Raw genomic sequence first — 24,862 nt, forward strand, 5'->3', positions numbered from 1 at the left:
TTGCCTCTCTAATCTCGTCTAGCTCTAGAGGAGCGCTAAGGAATGTTCTGTGCACGTCACTTAGCCAGCACAATGCGATATCATCCAGAAAATTCCCGAACCGAACTTCCCCCATTCTTTGCGTAGTGTATAGCTTTCCATAATGTATCTTAAACGTTTCCAAAATTCCCTCAGTGACCTGACATGTCCCGCCGTCTGGTTTATTAATCTCCAATATGTTGGTACTGAATCGTGGATTCCTAGTAAATTCTGCTAGTGCTCGGCCTGGCCTCTCCCCTTCACAGTATATCCGTGCCAACCAGTGCTTCCCTCTGAATTTTGCCTCCCTCGCAGCCTCATCCTCGTATTCCGACAACTTAGCAATAAAGTCTTTGTGTATTCTCCCATTGGTACCTCTTGTCATCTGTGCCTCCAACCCTTTCATATCCCGTTCCAGTTTGCGTATAGTACCTTGGATATCCCTCAGAACCCCAAAGCTTTTGGAGATGCAATACCCTCTGACAGTAACTTTAAATGCTTCCCACACCACCTCTACACTCTCCACTGATCCTTTGTTGCGAGGAAAGAATGCTGCGATCTCTTCTCCCAGTTCTGTTTTAAACACTTCGTCTAACAATGCAGTGGGCTGAAGCCTCCATGTGGGTCGTGGTCTGTCACAGCCAGGCATTCGTAATTGTACCAACACAGGACAGTGGTCTGAATATGTTCTGGCTAAATGTACAACTTTCCCTATATCTGTGCTCAGCCCTCGAGACAGTAGACAATAGTCAAGACGGGCCCAAGTATTGGTATAGGATGTGAAATGTGTTCCTTCTCTTTGCATAGGGTGAACGAACCGCCAGCTGTCAATTAGGCCTCCTTCTTCCATAATGCCTTGCAATACATCTCTAGACCGCCTATTGTACTGTACACATCCATCTGCTCTATCTAGTCTAGGCGCCTTAGCTACATTAAAGTCGCCCCCCCCCAGATAATGTGCATTGACCCAATGTTTACAACCTTTCCCCATAGTGTCATGAAAAATTCTGGCGTACAATGTTTGGGGCATAGCAATTCACAATTGTGACCGTATCAGTGCCAAGTCTGCCCCACACAATAACAAATCTACCCTCTGTGTATGTTAAGTCACCAATCACTCAGAATTGAATTGACCTCTTAACCCCTTCTGCGCTCATGACGAGCTCAGCTCGTCATTAGGTTTACCTGTCGTGCGCTCATGACGAGCTGAGCTCGTCATGAACCGCGGGGTTTTAAAAACTTCAGCGCGCAGCGGGAAAAACCGCCGCACGCATGTGGTTAATCAGAACGGCTGTGCCCCTAGCATATGAGTAAGAGGAGAACATCCTAACCGGTGCCCACCTACTCGCGAATGTGTGGCTTGAACGTGAATGCAAGTGCGTTACCTGCAGTAACGCTATATGTACCTGATGGCGATCTAGATACGCCAATATGTTACTGCCTTTTCTAGCATCATTTAGACCCTATATATTCCAAGACAATATTGACAGTCGATGTCTTCCCATCATGACCCATTTTTGTCCATCGCATCACAACATAGCCCTGCAAAAGAGCCATACATTGCATCGCCTCCAGAAGCTTGTACCTGTCTATGAATCTGTACCTGTACAGTAACTCGTGACTTATTATTTTTTTTTTTTTGCAGTTTTATTTAGCGCGAACTAGACCCGAACCGAATCAGGTATCAGAGCGCTTTACATATTTTTCCAGTTACGTTACATTTTTACGTTTTCCAGTTACTTTCATGTTAGGCACGGGGAGATTAAGTTTTTTGCCCAGAATCACAGGAGGTTTTGGCATCGTTACCGAGACTCGAACCCAATAACTGAACCCCCTTCCCCTCCCACTGACACTCCCCAACCGTGTCACAGTCCCCTCCCTACCCCCTCCCCCCTCCCAAACATTCCCAAGAAAAGAAGCAATGAGGGTATTCCAAGTCGGGGCAATCTCCACAGGATACACACCTGAAACATTGCTGCTATTCCAAGGCCTGCTTGTTCTTTGCAGTATCTGGCCGTCCCATGTCTCCACACGCCGCTTAGGGCTTCTCTGCGCACAACCGTTTCTCAATATCTATTCGCCGTCTTGAGCTGCAGTTATGCCTTGCAATAATTTCCGTGTGAGCGTTCCTCAGGCCTGTAACGTGATGGTCCTCCCCGCCACCACTGTGTATATATTGTCTAGTCAACAGATCGTACAGTTCGAGTGGTTTGCGCCTATTAGTATCAATGCACTTGTATCCGTGTATCCCTTCTCGTTTGCGTTCGTAATATCAGCTGCCTAACGCCTCCTCTACTGTACCATTCTCTTTAGTGGCCTATCCGCTTCATTTTACATATCGGTGCCCTGAAAAGGAGCTCAGTGTACTAGGCCCAGGGCCCTGCCATATGCTTCCACCCTTCGTACAGTGATTCAGGCCGCTCAACATATGTAGTAGCTCCGTCTTTTCCCACTCCGTGACCCTTCGCACACAGCACAGTATATGTCTGACGTGGCCCAAGTAGTGTTCAGCTATGTTTGTCCAAATATTCACACTGCCTCTGAAGTCAAAGGTGCATTCTTTTTATATCTGTCTAGGGGCAGCCTGTTTTTTGATGATGTTCTGCTCGCAGGGCCGCTCTTGAAGCTATTCCATATTACCGTGCACTACAACCCTTTATCGCGATGCACCGGTCTTACTCCTGCAGCAACGTGTCTCAATCAAGTTTGCATCCACTGCTGCTATGTACGCATTTTTTACAGTGTTCTGACGCATCGGGTGCTGCGCTGCTCTCGCCTGTCTTCTATAATATACAGTTCTGGAGTGGCAAGTCATCAGCGATCTAAGGGCCCGTAAATATGTCAGCAGTTAGTCAGTGCCTGCAGTCGCCCTTCTTATTCCTTGCCCGTTGTGAATTGCATGCACGTCTATCAATCCCGTGTCCTGGGCCGACTTTTACCGCACACTAAATGGCCGCCTCCCGGGGTCTGCGCTCATACAATGGCCCGTGCAACTCCTTACGCAGATATAATCGGGCGATGGTTGCAGTCTTCGCAGAGGGGAACTCACATAGAGGGACTCACCGCTGCCGTTTTCATGACGCCACAGTCTGTTGTGCGGGCCGCTCCTTCCATCTCCGTGCGGCCTGTCAACCACGTGGGAGCCACGGCACTCGCCTGACTACTGTGCCTGGCCCCACGCTTCAGTCAGCTTCCAGCGGCGCCACTCGGCCAGGCTCCAGTCTTCACCAGTACCGCAGCGTTCACAGCACATACATCACGGTACCTCCGTCAGGTGCCACTTGCATTAGGCTCTCATGGGAAGTGTGGAATATTGCAGCAAAGAATGTTTTAGAACATGATAATTAAAATATATGCAGTCGGACTGTGGGAGCCTCAAACAGATGCGGCCATTCCACTTGTGCGCCACCTAGCGCCCCCAACCATTTATGCTTGTTGACTGGTGCCAATCAACCCACTTCTTCCCTGATATCCCCGCCACTAGTTCTTCTGTGCTTAGCTGTTTATGGTGACATGACCATGATTCATCATAGCACAGAAGTCTTGGAAATCTGATGTTCGAGGCATGTGAGCTGTAGATCACATGCTGGGCATAGCTCGCCATCTAGTGTTGGGTCCCGATGTTTGCACTTGTTTTTTCTTTGAAGAAGTCTTTCCTGTCACGAGGTAGGTGACTCCTCCTTTCGGTGATAGTGCGCACGGGCATCGAATCCATTGTTAGATAGTTTTTTCCTGCCATACGGTTCAGACGTCTATCGCTGCGCTCTGACACCATTCCTTAGGTTTCCCTCGATGCGCAAGATACTCGCCCTCGATGGTGGTGTTTTCAATTCATCTCTACTTACTAAAACTGATCTTTTGGTGGGAAAGCTCGTGGAAGGCCGTCTGGCCTACCGGTATCGGGCCGACCCGTAGTCAATGGAACTAACTCCCTTTCAGATTCAGCCATCAGTGTCACGCAAAATACCCGCGCACCGACTCACTCGAAGTGTGTAACCTGTGTTTGTCCCCCGAACACAGGCTGCAACGCATGCCAGGCTTTCCGCTCTAAGAAAACACTTTGCAACCGTCAGGCTAGACGTCGCGACATGCAGAGTCAGCACACAAGCTCCATTCCGGACATCTTCAGGCACCATTCGTGTGAAGAGGCCGTGAAGGCCAAAGGAACCGAGGAGGAGCAGGAGCTGGTCGCCACCTCGGAGCTCGACTCCGAAGAGGACGACATCCCACATGGACAATGTACCGGGAGTACAGCTACCCCCTCGTCCCAAGACACAACTACACAGAAAAAGAAGGCTCTGGTCCAACCCATGCCCTCGGGCTCCGGTCTGCACCGAGACCACGCTTCTGATGCCCTGCCTTCTGGCTTTGCACCGAAGTCTACTGAAAAAGCCTTCCGCCTCCAAAAAGACTCCCTCCAAATCGAACTCCGAGCTGAGACCTGCAGCGTCGAAATACAAGTCCAGCTCCGACCCCCACCATTCGGCCCCCGATACACACTTCGGGTCCACCAACACAGACACCAACCTGACTTTGGGGGCATGTTTAGTGCCCAACCACTTTTTGCTTATAAAAGGGCGAGCAATCCAAAGGAAATTCTAAATAAAAAACTCTCACAACCCAAGGTCCAACACAAAGGTTTGCTTAAATGCATGAATTGCTCTAATTGCAATAATGCAATCACAGGGAAAACCATGAATCATCCCAGATCTGGTAAACCTATCACTTTGGCATACACAGCAACTTGTAACAGCAATTATGTTGTGTACTACATAAAATGTCCTTGTGACCTCTATTATGTAGGTAAAACAGAGCGGAGTTTGCGTACAAGAATTACTGAACATAAGAGCAGAATTCGCACACAGAACGCAAACTCTCCACTAGCCCAACACTGGCTCACCCACAGACACAATATAGCCCAATTAAAATTTGGCATCCTGCAGGTGATTGAACCTGACCCTGAACATGACCGAGCACAAACACTATCACAACGAGAATCATATTGGATTTGGCACATGCAAACCTTGAGTCCCACAGGTTTAAATGACAAATTTGAACTAGCATGTTTTATGTAAGTGTCCATTACCACAGGCCAACCAATGATTCTTTTGCTCGTTTCTCATATTGCCTGTCTGTTTATTGTCATGCAGATTGTGCACACGTGGAGTGGCAGTATTACATTTCTGTTTGTGCAAGACATGATTTTTTCACGATTCAACGTTTTCATTAGTAAATATTCTGGACCCACCCTGAAGTGTATTTTTTAAATAATTTTTTTAATAATTTAATTTACCAACACTAACAACACTATCTCTCAGAGTACTTTACTATGCTGTTTTACTTCATTTCTTTCGTCTCTAGTTTCAAGATGGCGCACACATACGTAGTCCTCTTTCTATTACCTCGCTCTCCGTTTTAGCAACACTCCCTCTTACGCACCCGTTTCACTCGCCACAGAGCAGCCTGTTGGACACATGTGAAACCCTAACCGGTAAGCCTTTCACCTACCACTAGATTCCTGCCGTAGTAGATTGACCATGTCTACACAAGGTCACTCACTGTACACTGTTCCTTTTCCTTTTTAGGGACGCTTCCCTTACGCGATACGATAACACCTCGAGCAAACGCCTACGGGTGAGCGCACGTTTTTATCTTTCATTTCCCATTCCGCTTTACACTGGATTACTTGAGTGTGACCCTCGCATTCATTCTTTTTTACTAGCCCACTGAAGCATTAGCGCGTAGAGTCATTGACTCACACAGCCTTTATCTCATGCTCCCGGCAAGATAAAGTAAGCATTTCCTATATATTCCACTTTTAACACGGGGTTCCGCACTACACAACACACGTTCCTTTCCTTTACGGATCACTTTTTCAGCGTTCCTTTTTCATATTTTTCTCAATCACCCCCACTTAATGGGTTCTTCTTTCTTCTGATCTTTCTTTCGGGCATTTTGCCTACTCTGTAAGTGTTGATCTCTTAACGAGTTCCTGTTCTCTTAGCATGATGTGCTATACACATTTCTGCCGACATTGTTGACTAATGTATAAAATTATCGTTTTGTAGATTCCCCTGACGAAGGGCACATTGTTTGGCCCGAAATGCATTGGGATGTATAAACAAATACCGTTGCAACAGTTCTGGAATTTGTGATAAAACAACAACTTCATAAGAACATTTATTAAAAATCTACTAAGCAACAAACCACCAATGGCATCTATGACATGTTTTTGAATTGTTATATTTGCATGTTTACTATGTTGAATTGCTTACATTTATGACAAACATATTGCAACTGTTTGATGATTCACTATTTACAGTCATCTGAGTGAAGGGGCAGTGCATTTGGTTCCTGGGAATCTCCCAGGAAACACCGAAAAAGCACAGTTTTGATGCTCCAATCGACAAACCGGATCCGAAACAGTGTTGTATATTCATCCACAGACTGGACATGTCACCACTAAAGTGACTTTAAGAAGGGCTGATACAGAAGAGGAATATCACATTCCTTTGAAGAAAAGAACGGTTGGAACTAACCTTCCCCTCTTCTTCCTCTGCCTCTTCCATCACCTCCTTCCCCTCCGTTTCAGCCAACTTCACCTGAACATTTACCTCCAGATACACCTGACAACCAGGATGATGGAGATGACAATAGGGATGTTAATCAGCCACTACAAGACCCATGGGACGATTACAACACCAATTTGCCCACAGGCAATGATCCCTACTAGTACCCTAACAAGCCCTCTCCACCAGATGACTGTGTAGGCTACATTGCATTACTGTGTAAAGCTGCCAACTACTATGGAGTGCAGCTACATAAAGAATCCTTAGAGGATTTCGTCTTTGAAACCCTCAGTACCACGCAGAAGTCATCACACACACTACCCATGCTCAAAGGGAGGATCAGGCATGTAGATGGCATTTTTAATGACCCTGGTCAGAGCTTGTATTCTTGCCCCTAGAGTACACAAGAAGTACAAGCCAGCACCACTGGACCTAGCATATATAAGGGGTCAGTTACAACTAGACTACCTAGTTGTGCCCAAAGCAAGGAAAAGAGCCAATTCCCAAACAGGAGATGCTCCACCCCTGGGTAAAAAATTCAAACTTATTGATGCTTCGGGGAAAGGGGTAGCCTCTCAGGCAGCAAACTTCTGGCGTGTCTCCAACACCCAGGCATTGCTAGCACGTTACGACCATACGCACTGGGACGAGATGGAGGAATTGATCAAATATTTGACCAGGAACATAGATCTAAAGCACAAGACCTGGTGCGTGAAGGACAACTTATTTCTAACAACGAAATAAGATGTTTCCCTGATGCTGCAGACACTGCTGCTAGGGCTATAAACACCAGTGTCCTCTTAAGGAGGCATGCCTGGCTTCGCATATCTGGGTTCAAACCTGAGGTTCAAACCTCCATATTAAATACACCCTTTGATAAGAAACATCTTTTTGGCCCAGTGGTAGATTCTTCACTACAGAAAACTAAGAAAGACACTGAAGTGGCCAGATCCATGGGAGCCCATATGTCAACACTGCTGTGGTTCTTTTCAACTCTCTTTTTACCATGGAGGTTCTAAAAATACCTCCTCCGAGACCACCTCCACCTATAAAGGCAATAGCCAACCCTCTCCATCTAGGGGTACTTCAGAGGGAGTTAGAGGTAATAACAGCAAAGACAGGGGTTCAAACACATGTGCCTCCCCTCCAATACAAAGCAGTGACTTGCCTCCACTTCCCCCTGCCCACTTAACACCTGTCGGGGGAAGGCTGCCAGATTTCTAACCAATCTGGCAGTCCATAACAGACAATTGGGCACTACAAATTATCCGTCCTGGTTACTGCCTGGATTTCATCAACACTCCTCCAAACACTCCACCAAAGTCACACAAACTTTCACCAGATCACCTACACTTCCTCAAATAAGCGGTTCAGTCTCTACTTCTAACGGGGGCTTTAGAGCCGCTACTCCCCCAACATCATGGGTCAAGCCTGAACTCCTTTTACTTCCTAATACCCAAAAAAAGATGGTTTTCTCAGACCAAAATTATATCTCAGAGAACTCAATCTTTACGTTCAGTCAGATCATTTCCACATTGTAGCCCTTCAACAAGTACTTCCTCTGCTGCAGAAAGAGGATTTTCTGTCTACTCTAGATTTAAAAGACTCCTATTTTCATATTGTAATCCACCCCGCAAATCGCAAATTCCTCAGGTTTGTGGTAGCGGGTCAACACTTCCAGTTCAAGGTACTCCCATTCGGAGTCACCACGGCCCCCAGAGTCTTCACAAACGGTCTGGCGGTGGTATCTGCTCACCTAAGAAGACAAAGCATCCATGTCTTCCCATACTTAGACAACTGTTCATCAAAGCCAACACGTACCAGCAATGTCTTCTGCACACTTTCAGAACGATTCACTTAAAACATTAACTAAGGTTCACTATCATTGTGACTAAATCACATCTCCAACCAGCCAATAATTAGGACTACCTAGGAGCCATGCTAGATACTAAAGCTCTGGCCTTCACCAGTGTAGCAAGAATTCTAAATATTCCGGCTTTAGTTCTCCAGTTTCAACCCAATCATTGGATTCCAGCTCTGGTTTATATGCAACTGCTGGGAATGATGGCATCTTGCATCATAATTGTCCCCCATGCCAAGCTGCACATGCGTCCACTAAAAGTATGCTTAGCTTAGCCCGTCAGTGGAACCAGTCACCGGGTCTATTGACCGATCTAGTGTTGGTAAGCGGCTGTACTCCTCACTCTCTGCTGTAGGAAAACACAAAATGTGTCAAAAGGACGGCCGTTCATAGACCCGTTACCACGGATAGTACTGACGGCGGACGCGCTCCTCACTGACTGGGGAGCTCATCTACAACAGCACACAGTGCAAGCCCTGTGGAGTCAACAGCAGAAGTTGCTACACATCCGTCATCTAGAGCTGCTTGCAATCTTTCTAGCCCTAAAGGAGTTTCAGACTCACCTGGAGGGCAAGCTGTCTTGGTTCATACAGACAACATGACCGCTATGTATTACATACAAAAACGGGGGGTGGGGACTCTATCCAACTGTTCCACTTAGCCCAAGACATCTGGAGGTGGGCCATTCACCACAAACTTAATCTCCTAGCGGAACACCTCCCAGGAGTGAACAACCAGATTGCAGATCTCAGCAGGCAGAGGCAGCAAATACATGATTGGGAACTCCCTCAGGTTCTCCTCCCATGCTTTCAAAGTTGGGGAGTTCCTCACATCGACCTGTTCGCCACATACCAAAATGCAAAATGACGAAGCTTCACACCAGGTGCCCACACCCGCAATCCAAGGGCAATGCACTATGGATGAACTGGTCCGGGATATTTGCCTACTCTTTTCTGCCTCTCCCACTCATTCCATTAGTGGTTCACAAGCTCAGACAAACATCCCACACTAATCCTAGTAGGTCTCACATGAGCACGTCAACCTTGGTTCACAACCCTGTAGGAGCTATCTCTGGTTCAGCATCAAAAGCTGCATTTACCCTCCAGTCTCCTCACACATAGCTATGGAGAAATCAGACATCCAGATCTCAAACAGCTGAACCTCCCTATCTCGCTCCTGATATCTTAGAGTTTGGTTACTTGAACCTTCCAACAGAATGTATGACTATCATTAGGGAGGCTGAAAGACCTACTACAAGGGCCTGCTGCGCAGCTAAGTGTAAGTGATTTGTTGTTTATTGTGGTTACAATCAACCCTCTTGGTGCTTCCATACAAAACATCATCTTCTATCTGTTACACTTGCAAAAGTCTGCGTTGGCTTACACCTCAATCAGACTACACCTAGCGGTAATAGCTGCATATTTACAAAATAGACTGCATTTGTCGTTGTTTAGAGTACCAGTGATCAAAGCCTTCATGGAAGCAGTAAAGAGTCATGCCACCTAAACTTCCACCTGCTCCAGTGTGGAATCTTAATATCGTCCTCCCAAGATTAATGAGCCCACCTTTTGACCCCATGCACAAATGCAAACCACAGTTCCTCTCCTGGAAAACCGCTTTCCTCATTGCAATCACTTCTTTAAGGAGAGTGAGTGAATTACAGGCATTATCCGTACAAGAACCATTTTTCCAACTACACAGAGACAAAGTGGTTTTCGTACCAATCCTACATTTTTACCTAAGGTAGTATCTGCATTTCACATAAATCAGTCGGTAGAATTACCTGTATTCTTCCCTCAACCTGATTCAGTGGCCGAACGAGCTTTACACACCAAAGATGTTCGAAGAGCACTCTTGTACTACATTGAAAGGACAAAATCTTTTTGTAAAACAAAACAACTTTGTTGCTTTTGGCGCCACCATACAAGGGAAATCCTATTTCCATATCAGTTATTGCAAGGTGGATTGTTAAGTGCATTCAAACCTGCTATTCGAAAGCAAAGCGAACTCCAACTGTACCCCCTAGGGCACATTCTACTCACAAGCTAGGGGCCACCATGGCTTTTTTGTAAAACATTCCCATAGTTGACATTTGCAGAGCTGCAACATGGTCCACACCACACGCATTCACTTTGTAGATGTGTTAGCGAGACAACAAGCCAATGTGGGTCAAGCAGTACTTAAGACACTATTTCAGACCACTCCCAACAGTTACAGGTTAGCCACCACTTTGGGGAGGGTACTGCTATATAGTCTATGCACAGCATGTGATCTACAGCTCACATGCCTTGAACGGATAATGTTACTTATCCAGTAAGCATCTGTTCTTTGCATGTATAGCTGTAGATTCACATGTGCCCACCCACCTCCCCGGATACCTGTATCTGCTTTAGTTCTCTATTTAATTTACATACATTCACATGGAAATCTCTATTCTTTACTACTACTCCATTCTTACCCTCTGCGGCAAACAATCTAACAATGGAGTCGATGCCCATGCGCACTATCACCGAAAAGAGGAATCGCCTTCCTCGTGACTGGAAAGACTTCTTCAAAGAAAAACAAAGTGCAAACATCCGGACCCAACACTAGATTGCAAGCTATGCACAGCATGTGAATGTACAGCTCTACATGCCAGGAACTGAAGCTTACTGGGTAAGTAACATTATCCTTCTTAGTATGTGGCGTATTTCAGCCTGTTGTCTTTGCCTAACTACATGTCCTTTGTTCCAGTCTCTGATTTTATTTGTTTATCCTGCCTTTGTTACAGAAACGTGATATCCAGCTTCTCAAAGCCTACATGCGAGCCATTCGAAGTGTGAACCCCAACATGCAGAACTTGGAAGAAACAATAGAGTACAATGAAATCCTAGAGTGAGTACTCCAAGGGCCCGTTGGGGCAAGGGGTACCAAAGAGTCCTAGAACTCTGGTTTGAGGGGGATGTGGTGGTAGGGTTGGGGAAGTGTATTGAAGTGCCCAAGTGGGTGTTTAGCTTCAGCAATGATAGTTTAATGTTCTGAGATACCAGTAGTATTGGGTTATGTATGTTGTGGTGTGTTGTGTTTATCTGTAATGGTATGTTAACAGATGTGTAGAACTTATTATTGGAGGCCTTCATATGGTCAAGCCTACAGGATTGATGAACTACTGAGTGGACATCTGCAATGAAAAGAGAGGATTCGGTAATGCAGCAAAGTGGATTATTAAGGAGATTCATGTCATTCCGAGAAATGGTCCCCAAAAGGTGGATTGGTTGAGTATGTTTCTACTTTGTGCCCACTTAACACTTTTTAATGGCTAGAAATTCCTCTTTACTACATGTGCCTTTTTTTGTCGCCTCTCTACAGACCGTTTTCAATGTCTTTCGCAGGCAGCGTCATAACCAGTATTCTGACCACAGATTCCTTACCTTTTGAATACTCCCCAAGCATCAGACAGGATCTAGAGAATCTTAAACCTCGCCCTTGCATTCCGACAGATGCTGCCATATTGGCACCACCCATGCACACTTGACATCCGTTCCATTTATTTTTTCTGCACCAACAAACACAGATCTGGAGATACCCCTTGTCTCTGAGACAAATTTCTAAATCCTGTGGGGAATATCAAACAAATGTCTGGGACTGAACCACCTATTGCACCTAGGGTCGGACCATGACTGCAGTGAATGTGCCTTGATGCACCTCAAGGTCATTCGAGACCAGGAAGCAACACTCTTTTGTAGCAAAGCACTGCAAGACCGCACACCGCGACCGGTTTATGTCCAAAAGTAGGTCCCAGTCCCATGGTGGCTCTCGGGGCATACCGTCTTCACGATCTAAATCCTCCAATAAATCCAAGAAGCATAAGAAGTCCAAGCAGGTCTCTGTCTCATCCCGCCACTCTCAATCTCCGGAGAAGGCATGAGGGCATCATCGTGCCTCTAGGCCGTACTTCCAAGTTGTTGTACTTCAGAGACTATTCCAACCTTTGTTCCGTGGCAACCAGAATTACTGGAGCTGTTGGGGATGCCGCAGCAAGTTTAGGACTTTCAGAAAGCCATGTTAAGACTTTTGTGGCATGTTCAGGGGTCCCCCTGCACGCCTGTATGACCCAAGGTGCTGAGAGGACTCCCAACTAGGTTTCCGGTGAGAAGTCTGCCATTGGCACCAGCTGGACACTCTGGATTTGCTCAGGGCTCTGCACTGACTTCGGTGCCAGTTCCCTCTTCGGCATCTCAACCCATGGCAGAATAATTTTCCACAGATGCTGGCGCCATTGACTCTGGACAACGACAGCCAACCCATAGTGCTGTCTGGCACTGAGACAGTGCTGCTTGACTTCGACCAAGGCTGTGCATTTCTTTGCCTGACAGGACTGGTTGGGGCTGTAGACCCTGTGCCAGGAGCCTTTGATTCTCTGGACATAGCTAAACCAGCAAGGAATTTTCCTGGTGACACTCCAAATGGTGGGTTCACTGAACACTGGAGCAGACAAACAGCCATCAATGTCTTGCGGATCACAAATGGCAGTTACCTACGTAGGTGGCACAGGTTCTTTCCAGTGAATAGGAAGAGCCTTGGCTCAATCTTTTAGGGATAGCTAAGAATGCGCAATGTCAGCAACTTTGCGTGTTGTAGTTTCCAAGTTGTGTCTCGCTTGAAGACTCGTTCTTTGTAGGATAGACCTTGGGAACTTCTCTATGCCTTTCCGACAATACCTCTCGTACCCTCTGCCCATAGTTCTGAGGAAGATCACGAAAAAGTTATCCTTGTGGCCCCGTAATGGAGGGTGTGATATCAAGAACTCCTGGACATGAGCATCCGCCCTCCGATCAGGCTGCCCTTCAGGAGGATCTCCTGTCACAGCAGCAGGGCAGTGTCCTGCAGCCGTATCTGCCCACTCTCCACCTCCATGCTTGGAGATTGAGTGGTTGTATTTGAGTGCTTTTGATTTTCCTCACGAAGATTTTGACGTCCTCTTGGCAGCCAGGTGTCACTCAATCAAACCTGTATAAGCCTGCCATTGGGACATGTATGTGGGTTGGTGTGTTGACAAGTAGAATGCCCCACTTTATGCTAAGATGTCTAAAGTGATGGTGTTTGTGTTGACTGTAGCCTAGCAAGGACTTGGATTGGGCAGTGTTAACCCCTTCGCTGCGGGGCAATTTCCGCCGCGGTGCGAGGGGGGTGGGGTTGAGCGTGGCGCTCCCGTACTCAGGACGGCTCCCGACGTCATAAATCACGGTGGGCGTGTGCTCATGACAGCCGGGAGCTGTCCGAACTCCGCCCACTGATTAATTCTCTCGCACAGGCGGGGAATTAATACCGCGTGGGCGGAGCGGCAACGTTCGGACGGCTCCCGGCCGTCATGAGCACACACCTACTGTGACTCATGACGGCCGGGAGCCATCATGAGCACTCAAGGAGTTAAAGGGTATCTGAAAGCTTTTCTGCCTTTTTGTGGTTGCCTAGCCAGCCCTCTTTCTTTACTTACTGAACAAGTTCATATAGTTCACTTTGTTCATATAGTCTTTCCCCCCTTCTTTTTTTATTAAGACTAATGAGATTTGAACTTGGTTCTTATATTCTTCATGTGTACTCCCTTTGAACCTGTCCATAGCTGCCCTCTTTGCCTGGTCACCCTCAAAACAGCATTTCGTGTAGGCATAACCTTGGCACAGTGGGTTAACAAGTTAGAAGCACTTTCTGTTAACCGCCTTTCACCATCCTCTATCGAGATAGGCAGGTCTTATGGACTTGTGCCTCCCTCCTTCTAAAGGTAGTGACGCCATTTCATGTTGGGCAGAACATCACCCTTCCAGCATTATTTTCTCACCTCCCTATTTCCTCTATCGATTCGAACCGAAAAGGGACCTTTGTTTCTACATTGATCATACAAGAGAACACCATTTGGACAATCAACTCTTTATCTGGTTTGTTTGTTTGAGCAAAGAAAATCAAGGCTATGCAGCAAAGGGCCTTCTTACTGGTCTGTGCTCTGCATGAAGATCTGCTAAACTTTGGCCAGAATGTAACCCCCAGAAGGCTTAAGGGTCACTCTACCAGAGCCAAATCTGCTACCACTGCATAGGTACGTGAGGTGACTGTCCTGGACATTTGCCAGGTAGCGACTTGGGTATCCCTGTATATGTTCATGAAGCACTTTCTGCACAACCAGATCCATTGAGAAGGACACTTTGCCTGTTCGGTCCTGCAGGACTTTTTGGTTTGAGTCTATTCCCAGATCCACAACCTGGGAGATGATGCTTTGGTATCTATTCAAAAGGTGAGGTATCTGCGGTTAGAAGTTTATTTCCACAGAACTAATTTGCAAACTCTCAGACAACTGGTGATGCTCCTCCTCTGGACAAAGAATCAAAGATCTTAGAAGCCCCTGGGAAACGTGTGGCAGCTCAAGCTGCTAATATTTGGAGGATCTCCAATACACAAGCCCTGTTAGCAAGATATGACAGGGCACACTATGACACGTTAGAGCAGCTCATGCAACACCTGCCTGATACTTATAAGGAGGGGGCAGAAATGCTTATACAAGAGGGGAAGTTGATCTCCAACGCATCCATTAAGTGCGCGTTAGATGCAGCCGACACAGCAGCAAGAGCCATAAATACTAGCGTTATGCTCCGGAGGCATGCCTGGCTCCGTATCTCTGGCTTTAAGGCTGAAATCCAGACTACCCTACTCAATCAGCCAGTTAACCCTGACTTCCTGTTCGGTCCAGAGGTAGACACCACTCTTGAGAAGATTAAGAAGGACACTGAAACTGCGAAATCCATGGGAGCTCTGCAGTCTCAGCAGTTCAGGGGCAATTCCTTTCGTCGCTCCGGTAACAGGGGAGCTTCTAGAGGACAAGCGTCACAACAAGCACAGTACACCAAAAGTGGCACACAAACCACCTATAACAAGAACAATAGGGGTGGATATCGTGGAAACAGCACCAAGGGCAGAGGATATGGAAATAATAATGCCAGATCCTCTGCCGCTAACAAGCAGTGACGCCTTGTCACTGCCCCCCGACCATATAACACCCGTCGGGGGGAGACTCCAACAGTTCCTGCCAGTCTGGGAAAGCATTACCATGGACAGGTGGGTGAGACAACTTATACAACACGGTTACTGTCTAGAACTAACCTCCACTCCACCCAACATTCCTTCAAGGCACCGTCCTATGTCCGCCGAGCACATGCACTTATTGCAGCAGGAAGTCTTGTCCATGCTGCAAAAAGGGGCCATAGAACTCGTGCCTTTGGAACAACATGGACAAGGGGTGTATTCACTGTACTTCTTAGTCCCCAAAAAGGACGGGTCTCTCAGGCCCATTCTCGACCTGAGACCTCTAAACATATACATCCTATCAGAACACTTTCACATGCTAACATTACAGCAGGTTCTCCCGTTGCTCAGTCAAGGAGATTTCCTAGCAACCCTGGATCTAAAGGATGCATACTTCCACATTCCCATTCACCCCAGTCACAGGAAATACCTCAGGTTCACCATCAACAACCAGCATTACCAGTTCAAGGTCTTGCCTTTCGGGGTCACTACAGCCCCCAGGGTGTTCACGAAGTGCTTAGCGACTGTGGCCGCGCATCTTCAGAGACAACACATCCATGTCTACCCGTATCTAGACGACTGGCTGGTGCAAGCAAAGTCGGCCCAGCAGTGTGCCAACCACATGTCACGCACAATCCACCTCTTGCACAGTCTAGGATTTTCGCTCAATTACCAAAAGTCCCACCTTCAGCCCGCACAGGTGCAACAGTACCTAGGCGCGGAAATAAACACGCTCGCTGCCACAGCGCAGCCAAACTCAGTGAGGGTCAACAGCATGCACGTGCTGATTCAAAAGTTCAAGCCACAACGCTCACTCCCAGCGCAGGTGTTCATGCAACTGATAGGCATGATGGCCTCCTGCATCTTTGTAGTCCCGCACGCGAGGCTACACATGCGTCCGCTTCAGGAATGCTTGGCACGCCAGTGGAACCAGGCTCAGGGGCACAAGACCTAGTGTTGGTGACCGGTCGTGCATACAACTCTCTGCATTGGTGGAACACACAAAACCTTTGCAGGGGACGACCGTTCCAAGAGCCTGTACCACAGATAGTGCTGACGACTGACGCATCTCTCCAGGGCTGGGAGGCGCATGTCCTCCATTATACAGTGCAGGGACTATGGTCACCGCAACAGCAGAAGATGCACATCAACCTACTGGAACTGATGGCGATCTTCATGGCTATGAAGGCGTTCAAGTTATATCTCTGCAACAAAGTCGTGCTGATCCGGACGGACAACATGACTGCGATGTATTACATTCAGAAACAGGGGGGGGACACACTCTCCACAATTGTCGCACCTGGCACAGTGCATGTGGAAGTGGGCCATTCAGAGGAACATGTTTATCATGGCGGAACACCTCCCAGGCAGGGACAACCAGATGGCGGACCTGCTCAGCAGATACAGCCATCAGATGCACGAGTGGGAGATTCATCCCTCAGTGCTCCACCCATATTTCCAGCAGTGGGGTCATCCAGAGATCGACCTATTCGCCACTCACGAAAACGCAAAATGCCGCACCTTCGCCGCCAGGTTCCCACACCCGCAGTCTCAGGGCAATGCGATATGGATGAACTGGTCGAACAGATTTGCGTACGCTTTTCCTCCCGCACCGCTGGTGGCACGCAAACTGAGACAACACTCCATAACGCTCATCCTGGTTGCTCCAACGTGGGCACGGCAGGCGTGGTACACCACGTTCCTAGAACTTTCCGTGATTCCACACCAACGCCTTCGTCTCACTCCCAGTCTCCTCACGCAGAGCCATGGCGACATTCAGCACCCAGATCCGCAGCAGTTGAGCCTTGCAATATGGCTCCTGAGGTCATAGAGTTTGGCTACCTGAACCTGCCTCCTGACTGCATGGACATCATAAAGGAGGCTAGGCGACCTACCACCAGGGCCTGCTATGCGGCAAAGTGGAAGCGTTTTGTTATCTATTGCTCCACTCATAACATAAATCCACTTGATGCTTCCACACAGAACATCATAAGTTACTTGCTGCACCTATACAAGTGTAACCTAGCGTATAGTTCCATCAGGATACATTTAGCTGCAATGGCGACTTATCTTCAAAATAGACAGCATCTGTCCCTTTTCAGAGTGCCAGCCATTAAAGCTTTCATGGAGGGACTGAAAAGGGTCATTCCTCCAAGACACCCGCCTTCGCCTGTCTGGAACCTCAACATAGTCCTCACCAGGCTCATGGGTCCACCATTGGAACCTCTTCACTCTTGTGAGATACAATTTCTCACGTGGAAGGTGGCTTTTCTGGTGGCAATTACGTCACTACGACGCGTTTGCAAGCTGCAAGCCCTTACTATTCAGGAACCTTTCATCCAAATTCATGCTAATAGGGTTGTGCTGCGCACCAACCCTAAATTTATGCCCAAGGTAGTGTCACAGTTCCACATTAACCAGACTATTGAACTACCTGTATTCTTCCCAAATCCTAATTCAGTAGCTGACGGAGCACTACATTCACTTGATGTTAAACAAGCTCTGCTGTATTACATCGACAGGACTAAAGATTTCAGGAAAACTAAACAACTGTTCGTTGCCTTCTCTCCACAACTCAAGGGCAACCCAATCTCTAAATCAGGTATAGCCAGATGGATTGTTAAGTGCATCCAAATCTGTTATCTAAAGGCTAAACGCACACTAACCATCCCCCCAAGGGCGCATTCCACACGCAAGTTGGGGGCATCCATGGCTTCCCTAGGAAACATTCCTCTAAAGGACATATGTAGAGCAGCCACATGGACCACCATACACACATTCACCAAACACTACTGCGTGGATGTGCACTCGAAACAGCAAGCTGCTGTAGGTCAGGCTGTTCTCAGGACTCTCTTTCAGACTGCTGCAGCTGGCACGGGCACCCGCCGCTAAGGAGGGTACTACTATTTATTCTATGCATAGATATAAATTCAGCAGCCCACATGCCTCGAACGGAATATGCTACTTACCAGTATGCATCTGTTCTTGGCATGTAGGGCTGCTGACCTTTATATCGCCCGCCCTCCTCCCCGGTGCCTGTCGCAGCTGTAGCTCTCAGAATTTATTCACTTATCCTCATGCATGGTCATCACTTACTTTATCACACTCCATCTCTGCCACAATGGCGAAAAACAATCTGAGCATGGAGGGGATGCCCATGCGCACTGTAGTCCAGGGGAGGAGACACCTATCTCGTGATACCTCGAAGACTCTTCCAGGACAACAATGTGCAATCATCCGGACCCAACACTAGGCGGCGATCTATGCATAGATATAAATGTCAGCAGCCCTACATGCCAAGAACAGATGCATACTGGTAAGTAGCATATTCCTTAATATTCATCACCCACCATTTCACCAGCTCATTCTGCGACCCAGTCTGCCTTGTCCTGCCGAGGTTCCCTTGGTTTCCGCTTGGCTGCGCACGGACCCTCTCCCCTTCTCCTTGCTCACAGACCCCCATCAAGGCCATGGTAGTGCCTTCACTTACTCCAAACTCTGCCAAAAAATTTTGGGCAGCCCCGCGCCTTGTATGTTACTCTTTCAGCCGCCATATAAAGGTCTAGGCCTCTTCGCCAATCCTCCAACCGCGGTGTCGCGGCTGCCCCCCATGACTTTGCCACATCTCTCTTAGCTACTACCAAGGCCAGGGTCAGGAAAATCAGCAGTGGGCGAGTAAGGTCGATATCATTGGTCATACCTAGTAGGACCAGTTTAGGATCTGCCGACAAAGGGGCTCCCAATACCTCACCCAGCTCCCTAAGAACCTCCCTCCAATAAGCCTGAATCTGCGGACATGACCAGAGTGTGTGGAAGAAGTCCCCCCCCCCATCTTGGCCGCATCTTAGGCATTTCGTATCACCTATCTTTCCCATTTTGTATAGGCGTACCCTATCAAAATAGGTCCTATTAAGGACATTAAATTGTATTAGTCGCAGCTGGGACTTGATCGCTACTTCCCTTGGATGCATGAGAACTGTGTCCCAGTCTATCTCGTCTAATTCGCCCACCTCACTCTCCCATTTACTTCTTAGTGCACCTAGGGCCTCTGGCATATTATTCATAAGGGTCCTATACGTAAGCAACACCGCTCTCTCCGGTATTTGTTCTTGCAATAGACGGCCCTCCAGAGGCACATACTCCGGGAGCGTGGCCATCGGGATGTCTTCAGCCCGCCACGCATGTCTCAGCTGAGCATATTTAAGTTATTGCGTGGGCAGCAAACCAAATTCTACCCTAAGGGCCGGGAACGACTTCAATGTCCGCTTTGCAATCACATCTCCTAGCGTTGAGATCCCTATATCGTCCCACCTCTTGAACCCCTTCAATTTATTCAGCTCTTGTAGCCATGAGCAGTGCCACAAGGGGGTCTGTCTTGTGGGCTTTTTTTCCCAGCCGATGGTCCTATTTGCTCTATATCATAGCACCAATGTGAGCCTAGTGTCCGGCAGCAGTCTGCCTTTCCCTTTGCCCCCGTATAGGTAGTAATTGTAAGGGCGGGAACCCATCACGTGCCTCTCTAGTGCGTATGTGGGGTGCGTAGCCGGGGCATGAAACCAGTCATTGATGGCTACCAAGTGTTCCGCCCAGTAATAGGCTTCATTGTTGGGAAGTGATATCCCCCCTCTATATTGGTGTCTTTGTAAGGTCGACAGAGCTACTCTAGGTTGCTTACCAAGCCAAAGATAGGAGCGGACTTCCGAGTTTATTTCCCGAAACACCCTGTGGGGAAGAGGATAATATTCGTTTTGAAATGCATATAGGAGCTTGGCCAATATCATCATCTTGAACATGGCTGAGCGACCTAGGAGTGTGAGGGGTAGGAGCTGCCACCTAGCCGCATCCTCTACAAAAGTGCGTAATATCCGTCCGACATTTTTATCGTACGAGACGGTCTTATCGAGAGTCATGAACACTCCTAAGTAGGTAAAGCCCTCCATTGTCGTCTGTAGCCTTTCCGGAAGGTACGTCTTCTGTTCCAGGCCCCTTGGGTCATACAGGACCGACTTGTGCCAGTTAATTCTATAACCCGCACGTGCGCCATAGCGTTCCAGCTCCGAGAAGAGCACTGGCACCGTCGTTTCGGGGCGTGTTATATAGAGGAGAACGTCATCTGCGTATAAGGATATTTTTTCTTCCGTGGCGTCCCCTGGCCCCATCTGAAACCCTCTGATGTCTGGGTGTTGTCTGACCGTCGCTGCCAGCACCTCAATTGTCAACGTGAAGAGCAAGGGGGACAGTGGGCATCCCTGCCTGGTTCCCCGTCGCACTGGGAAGTCCCCGGACATAGTCCCGTTTACCTTGACTCTTGCTCTCGGGTCAGTATAGAGTAAATGTATCCATTGCCGAAAATTGGGACCAAAGCCCAGTCGTACCAGGACTCCCTCAAGGAAGGGCCAGTGGACCGCGTCGAACGCTTTCTCAGCGTCTAGCGAGAGAAACCAATGGGGGTCTCGCCTCTTACTCACCTCCTGCAGCCAGTTATGGGATCGCCGGAGGTTGAATCTTGTGGCCCTACCCGGAAGGAGCCCCGTTTGGATCAAATGGACCAGGTCTGGGATCACCCTCCGCAGTCTAAGTGCTAGCACCATCGCCAGCAATTTCACCTCTATGTTCAGGAGGGAAATAGGACGATAAGAGGTGCATTCCTCCGGTGGTTTACCTTCCTTGAAAATCGGGATGATCGTGGCATGCGGAGGTCCGGGGGAAGTGTCCCCTCCTGGCGTGCCCCTCAGAGTCCCAATAGATGGCGAGACAGAAGGTCCGCCGTTTTTTTAAAGAACTTTGCCGGGAACCCATTCGGGCCAGGGGCCTTTCCTGCACGTAATTTAGCCAAAGCCTTTTTAACCTCTTCCAGCGCGATGGGAGCTTCCAGGTCTTTAGCCTCCGTGTCTGCCAATACTGGGAGATCGAGGTGCTCCATATATTTCAGGGCATCCTCCTGAGTGCCCAGATCTCTCGCCTCATAGAATGTCTGGTAATGCGTGACAAATGCCTCCGCAATCTGGACATCCGATTCAGTCAGGTTCCCTTGGGTGTGTCGTACCTGCTCTATCCATCGGGCATCCCTTTCCCTTCTGCTCAGCCATGCCAGTAATTTGCCAGATTTGTCTCCTACGTCATACAGACGGTGTAGCATCGCCAACGCCTGCGTTTTGGCCTCCCCCGTTACCAGGTCCCTATACTGGCTTTGGGTGTCAGTTAGTTGATGGAGGATCCTTGCGGCTTTACCGTCTTGATATTCCCTTTCCAGCCTTAGTATCCGAGTTTCCAGTGTCTCCAACTCTCTCCGAACCTCCCGGTTCACCTCTGCTAGCCTATTTTGGGCCCTGTCCCTCATGACTGTTTTAAAGGCCTCCCATAAGACCACTGGGGATGATACTGAGCCCTCATTTTTACATCTGCCCGGAGGCCCTTCAATATACTCGGGTTCTGCAAGTCCCACGCTGACAGCCGCCAGGACCTCTGTTTCTGGGTCCGTCTCCCCACCTTTACCACTAGCGGGGAGTGGTCCGATATTCCCCTAGCTTTGTACTCGGCAGAGTCATCCCTCGCTATAGCGTGTCGGGCAAGAAAGACATAGTCCAGTCCTGAATAGACCTTATGTGCACCAGAGAAGAAGGAATAGGCCCTTTCCTCCGGGTGAAGCCACCTCCACACATCTGTCAGACCTATAGCATTGTTCACACTAGAGAGGGTGGTCTGGGTCTGATCTCTAACCCTGTCTCCAGTCCTATCAAGGGTTTGGATCATTACTTCATTGAAATCTCCTCCCAGTACCTGTATAGTGTCAGACGTATGAAGTAAAACCTCCGTAACTCCCTTCAATGTTGCTGCCTGTAGTTTAGGTGGTGCATAGGCCGACACTATCGTGTATTCCTTCCTCCTCCAGGTGCCCCTTACCCCAACATACGTCCCCTGTGGGTCTGCCCAGGTCCGTATTACCTGGAATGGCTGGGACTTCCTTATCAGTATTGCCATCCCCCTCGATCCTTTGGTGAATCTCGCATGTGCTAAGACTTTATATTGTCCCCTCGATAGGAAACCGCAATTGCTCCCCATAAGATGCATTTCTTGTAGCAGCACAATATCCGGGCCTACCCTTTTGATGTATGCATTCATCAAGCCCCTTTTGATCCTACTGCCTAGCCCATTCACATTCCATGTTAGTATCGAGAGACCCTCCAGGTCTTGCCTCTGCTCTATGCGTCTATCTGGCATCTTTCCATGACCCGATGCGAGTGGTGTTCTGGTTGCGTGCTAGCGGAGTGTCCTGTAGTGCGGCATGTGCGACCTTTCTGACATGTCCCGTAACCACCCCCTCCCTGCCTCCCCCCCTGCCTCCCACCCTCCCCGCCCTTCTCCCCATTCAAACCCTCATCTCCCCCAAACTGGAAACACACATAACTCCCCGCCCCCCCCCCCCCTTTCAGTCTCCACTTCCGCAGAAACAGGACTGTCGGCGGAGAGGGTATGTCGCCCTCCCTCGAAACCCACCCCCCTTTAACCTACAGTTGCGATCTGTGTAGCGGGTATGTGGCCCATTCTCGCCCGATCAACCTGAAAATTCACAAGAACAGTACACAAGAGTGAATAATACAACAATAGATAAAGGAGAGTTGTAACTTGCGTGCCCCCTTAGTGATGAACTGCAATCTCTGCTGCCAGTCCTGCCCCCTTTCAGGAATGTGAGACCTGGGTATCAGTTCTTGGGTCTTCCGCCAGTCCAGACGCGTCCCGCTCCATTTCTCGGATTGCTGCCACCAAAGGATGTGAAGAGCGCAAGTCCTCCTCTTCCCCTCCGGAGGAGCGACCCCCAGTGTCTTCTTCCCCTTCCGAGCAGGCATTTCGTTCTAGATAGCTGAACCTGGATCCTGTAGCGTCTCTCCCTCCGGGTGAGGCCAAGTTCCGTCTTCCTGACGAGGTGCGTCCTGGATAAGGCGTTGTCTGCATCCGTCTCCTGCTCCTCGGTGTCTTTGGTCTTTGGGGAGCCCCGCCGGAGTTCGCTATCTGCCATCCTGTCCACCACTTTATTTCCGTCGGCCTCCGCTCTGTGGAATGTAGGACGTTCCACCAGCCACTGCCATGCATCCTCCGGATGGTTGAAGAAGTGCGTTGCACCGTCGTATATCACTTTCAGTTTCGCTGGGAAGAGCAACATGTATGTGATATGCAAGTCCCTTAGCTTAGCTTTCACCGCATCGTAGGAGCGTCGCTGTTTTTGCACCTCTTGGCTGTAGTCCGGGAATATCATAATGCTCGTATTCTTTAGTCGAATCTCCCCCATCTTTCCGGCCTCTCAAAGTATCAGGTCTCGGTCTGCAAAATTGAGGAAGCGTGCAATGACCAGTCGTGGTCTCGCACCCTCCGGTGGCTTCACCAACAGCGCCCTATGTACCCGTTCAATAACAAAGCAATTCCAGAACTGTGCTTTTGGGAAGGTCTTCCTCAGCCATTTATGTAGGTAGGTTGCCATGGCCGTCCCTTCGATGCCTTCCCTAAAGCCCACAAAGCGCTGGTTGTTGCGTCTCGCCCTGTTTTCTGCATCGCCCACTTTCCATAGCAGTTGGCGGTGTGATGCTTGGAGTTCCGCCATATCTTTCCGGAGGGTAGTGAGTGAATCCTCTGCCTCACTTATCCGCGTCTCCGCCGTCGTCACCCTTTCGGTCAGATTTCGGAAGTCCTGTCACAGTAATGTCACTTCCGAGCCCACCTCACCGATCTTGACCTCCAGGGCTGCCCGGGACTCTTGGATATCAGTCCTGGATGCTTGAATCGCCCCCATCAGCAGCTCCGTGTCTGAGCGTGTGCCAGAGGTGGAGTATGTCGCCTCTATCTGTGGCCGAGTCGTGGCGTAGTTGTCCATGGTCCCCTGCCTGGAGGTTTTAGCTACCAAGCCCTTCTTCCCCATCTCTCACCTCCGTATATTTCTCCCGTTCATAGGACTGCAGGCCGTGTTGGGTGGGGGGGGGGTGGTGTCGTCTTCCTCTCACTCCTATCGTGACTGCGCTTCCCGGTCCCCTCCTTCTCCAAGTCCCTCAGTCTGTTTTCCCGCAAGCCTCCTCCACCGTCAGCACCCCTTCTGATGGTGCCACTGGGTTTTCCCTCTCTCTCCCCGGGCCTCTCAGGAGCCCCCAGCGTGTAGGGCCCCGTCTGTGAGTGGCCGATGAACCAGAGCTAATTCCGATCTGCGTCACGCAGTCTCCCCGCTGGCGTTGGTGAGGCCCCCTCCCGGCCTGGGCGATATTGAGCAGTCTATCTCCTCATGGCCCCGGGCGTCTCTCCCTCCGCCGCTGCGCCAGGCACCCGTCCTCTGTGCAGGCCTCCCTGGTGTTCCAACCTTGCAGTGGCGGCGGGCATA

General features: G+C 49.0%; 1 protein-coding gene across 1 annotated transcript in view; it reads left to right on the forward strand.

Moving 5' to 3' along the window:
- RNF41 (ring finger protein 41) overlaps nucleotides 1-24,862 on the forward strand; it is a 320,109-nt gene that overhangs the window by 258,068 nt on the left and 37,179 nt on the right. Inside the window, exon 6 of the mRNA XM_078686225.1 lies at nucleotides 11,219-11,322. Coding sequence (XP_078542351.1) covers nucleotides 11,219-11,322 — 104 coding nt within the window. The remainder of the gene's footprint in view (nucleotides 1-11,218; nucleotides 11,323-24,862) is intronic.

Source organism: Lissotriton helveticus, chromosome 1_1 (assembly GCF_964261635.1).
Source record: "Lissotriton helveticus chromosome 1_1, aLisHel1.1, whole genome shotgun sequence".
Lineage (NCBI taxonomy): Eukaryota > Metazoa > Chordata > Amphibia > Caudata > Salamandridae > Lissotriton > Lissotriton helveticus.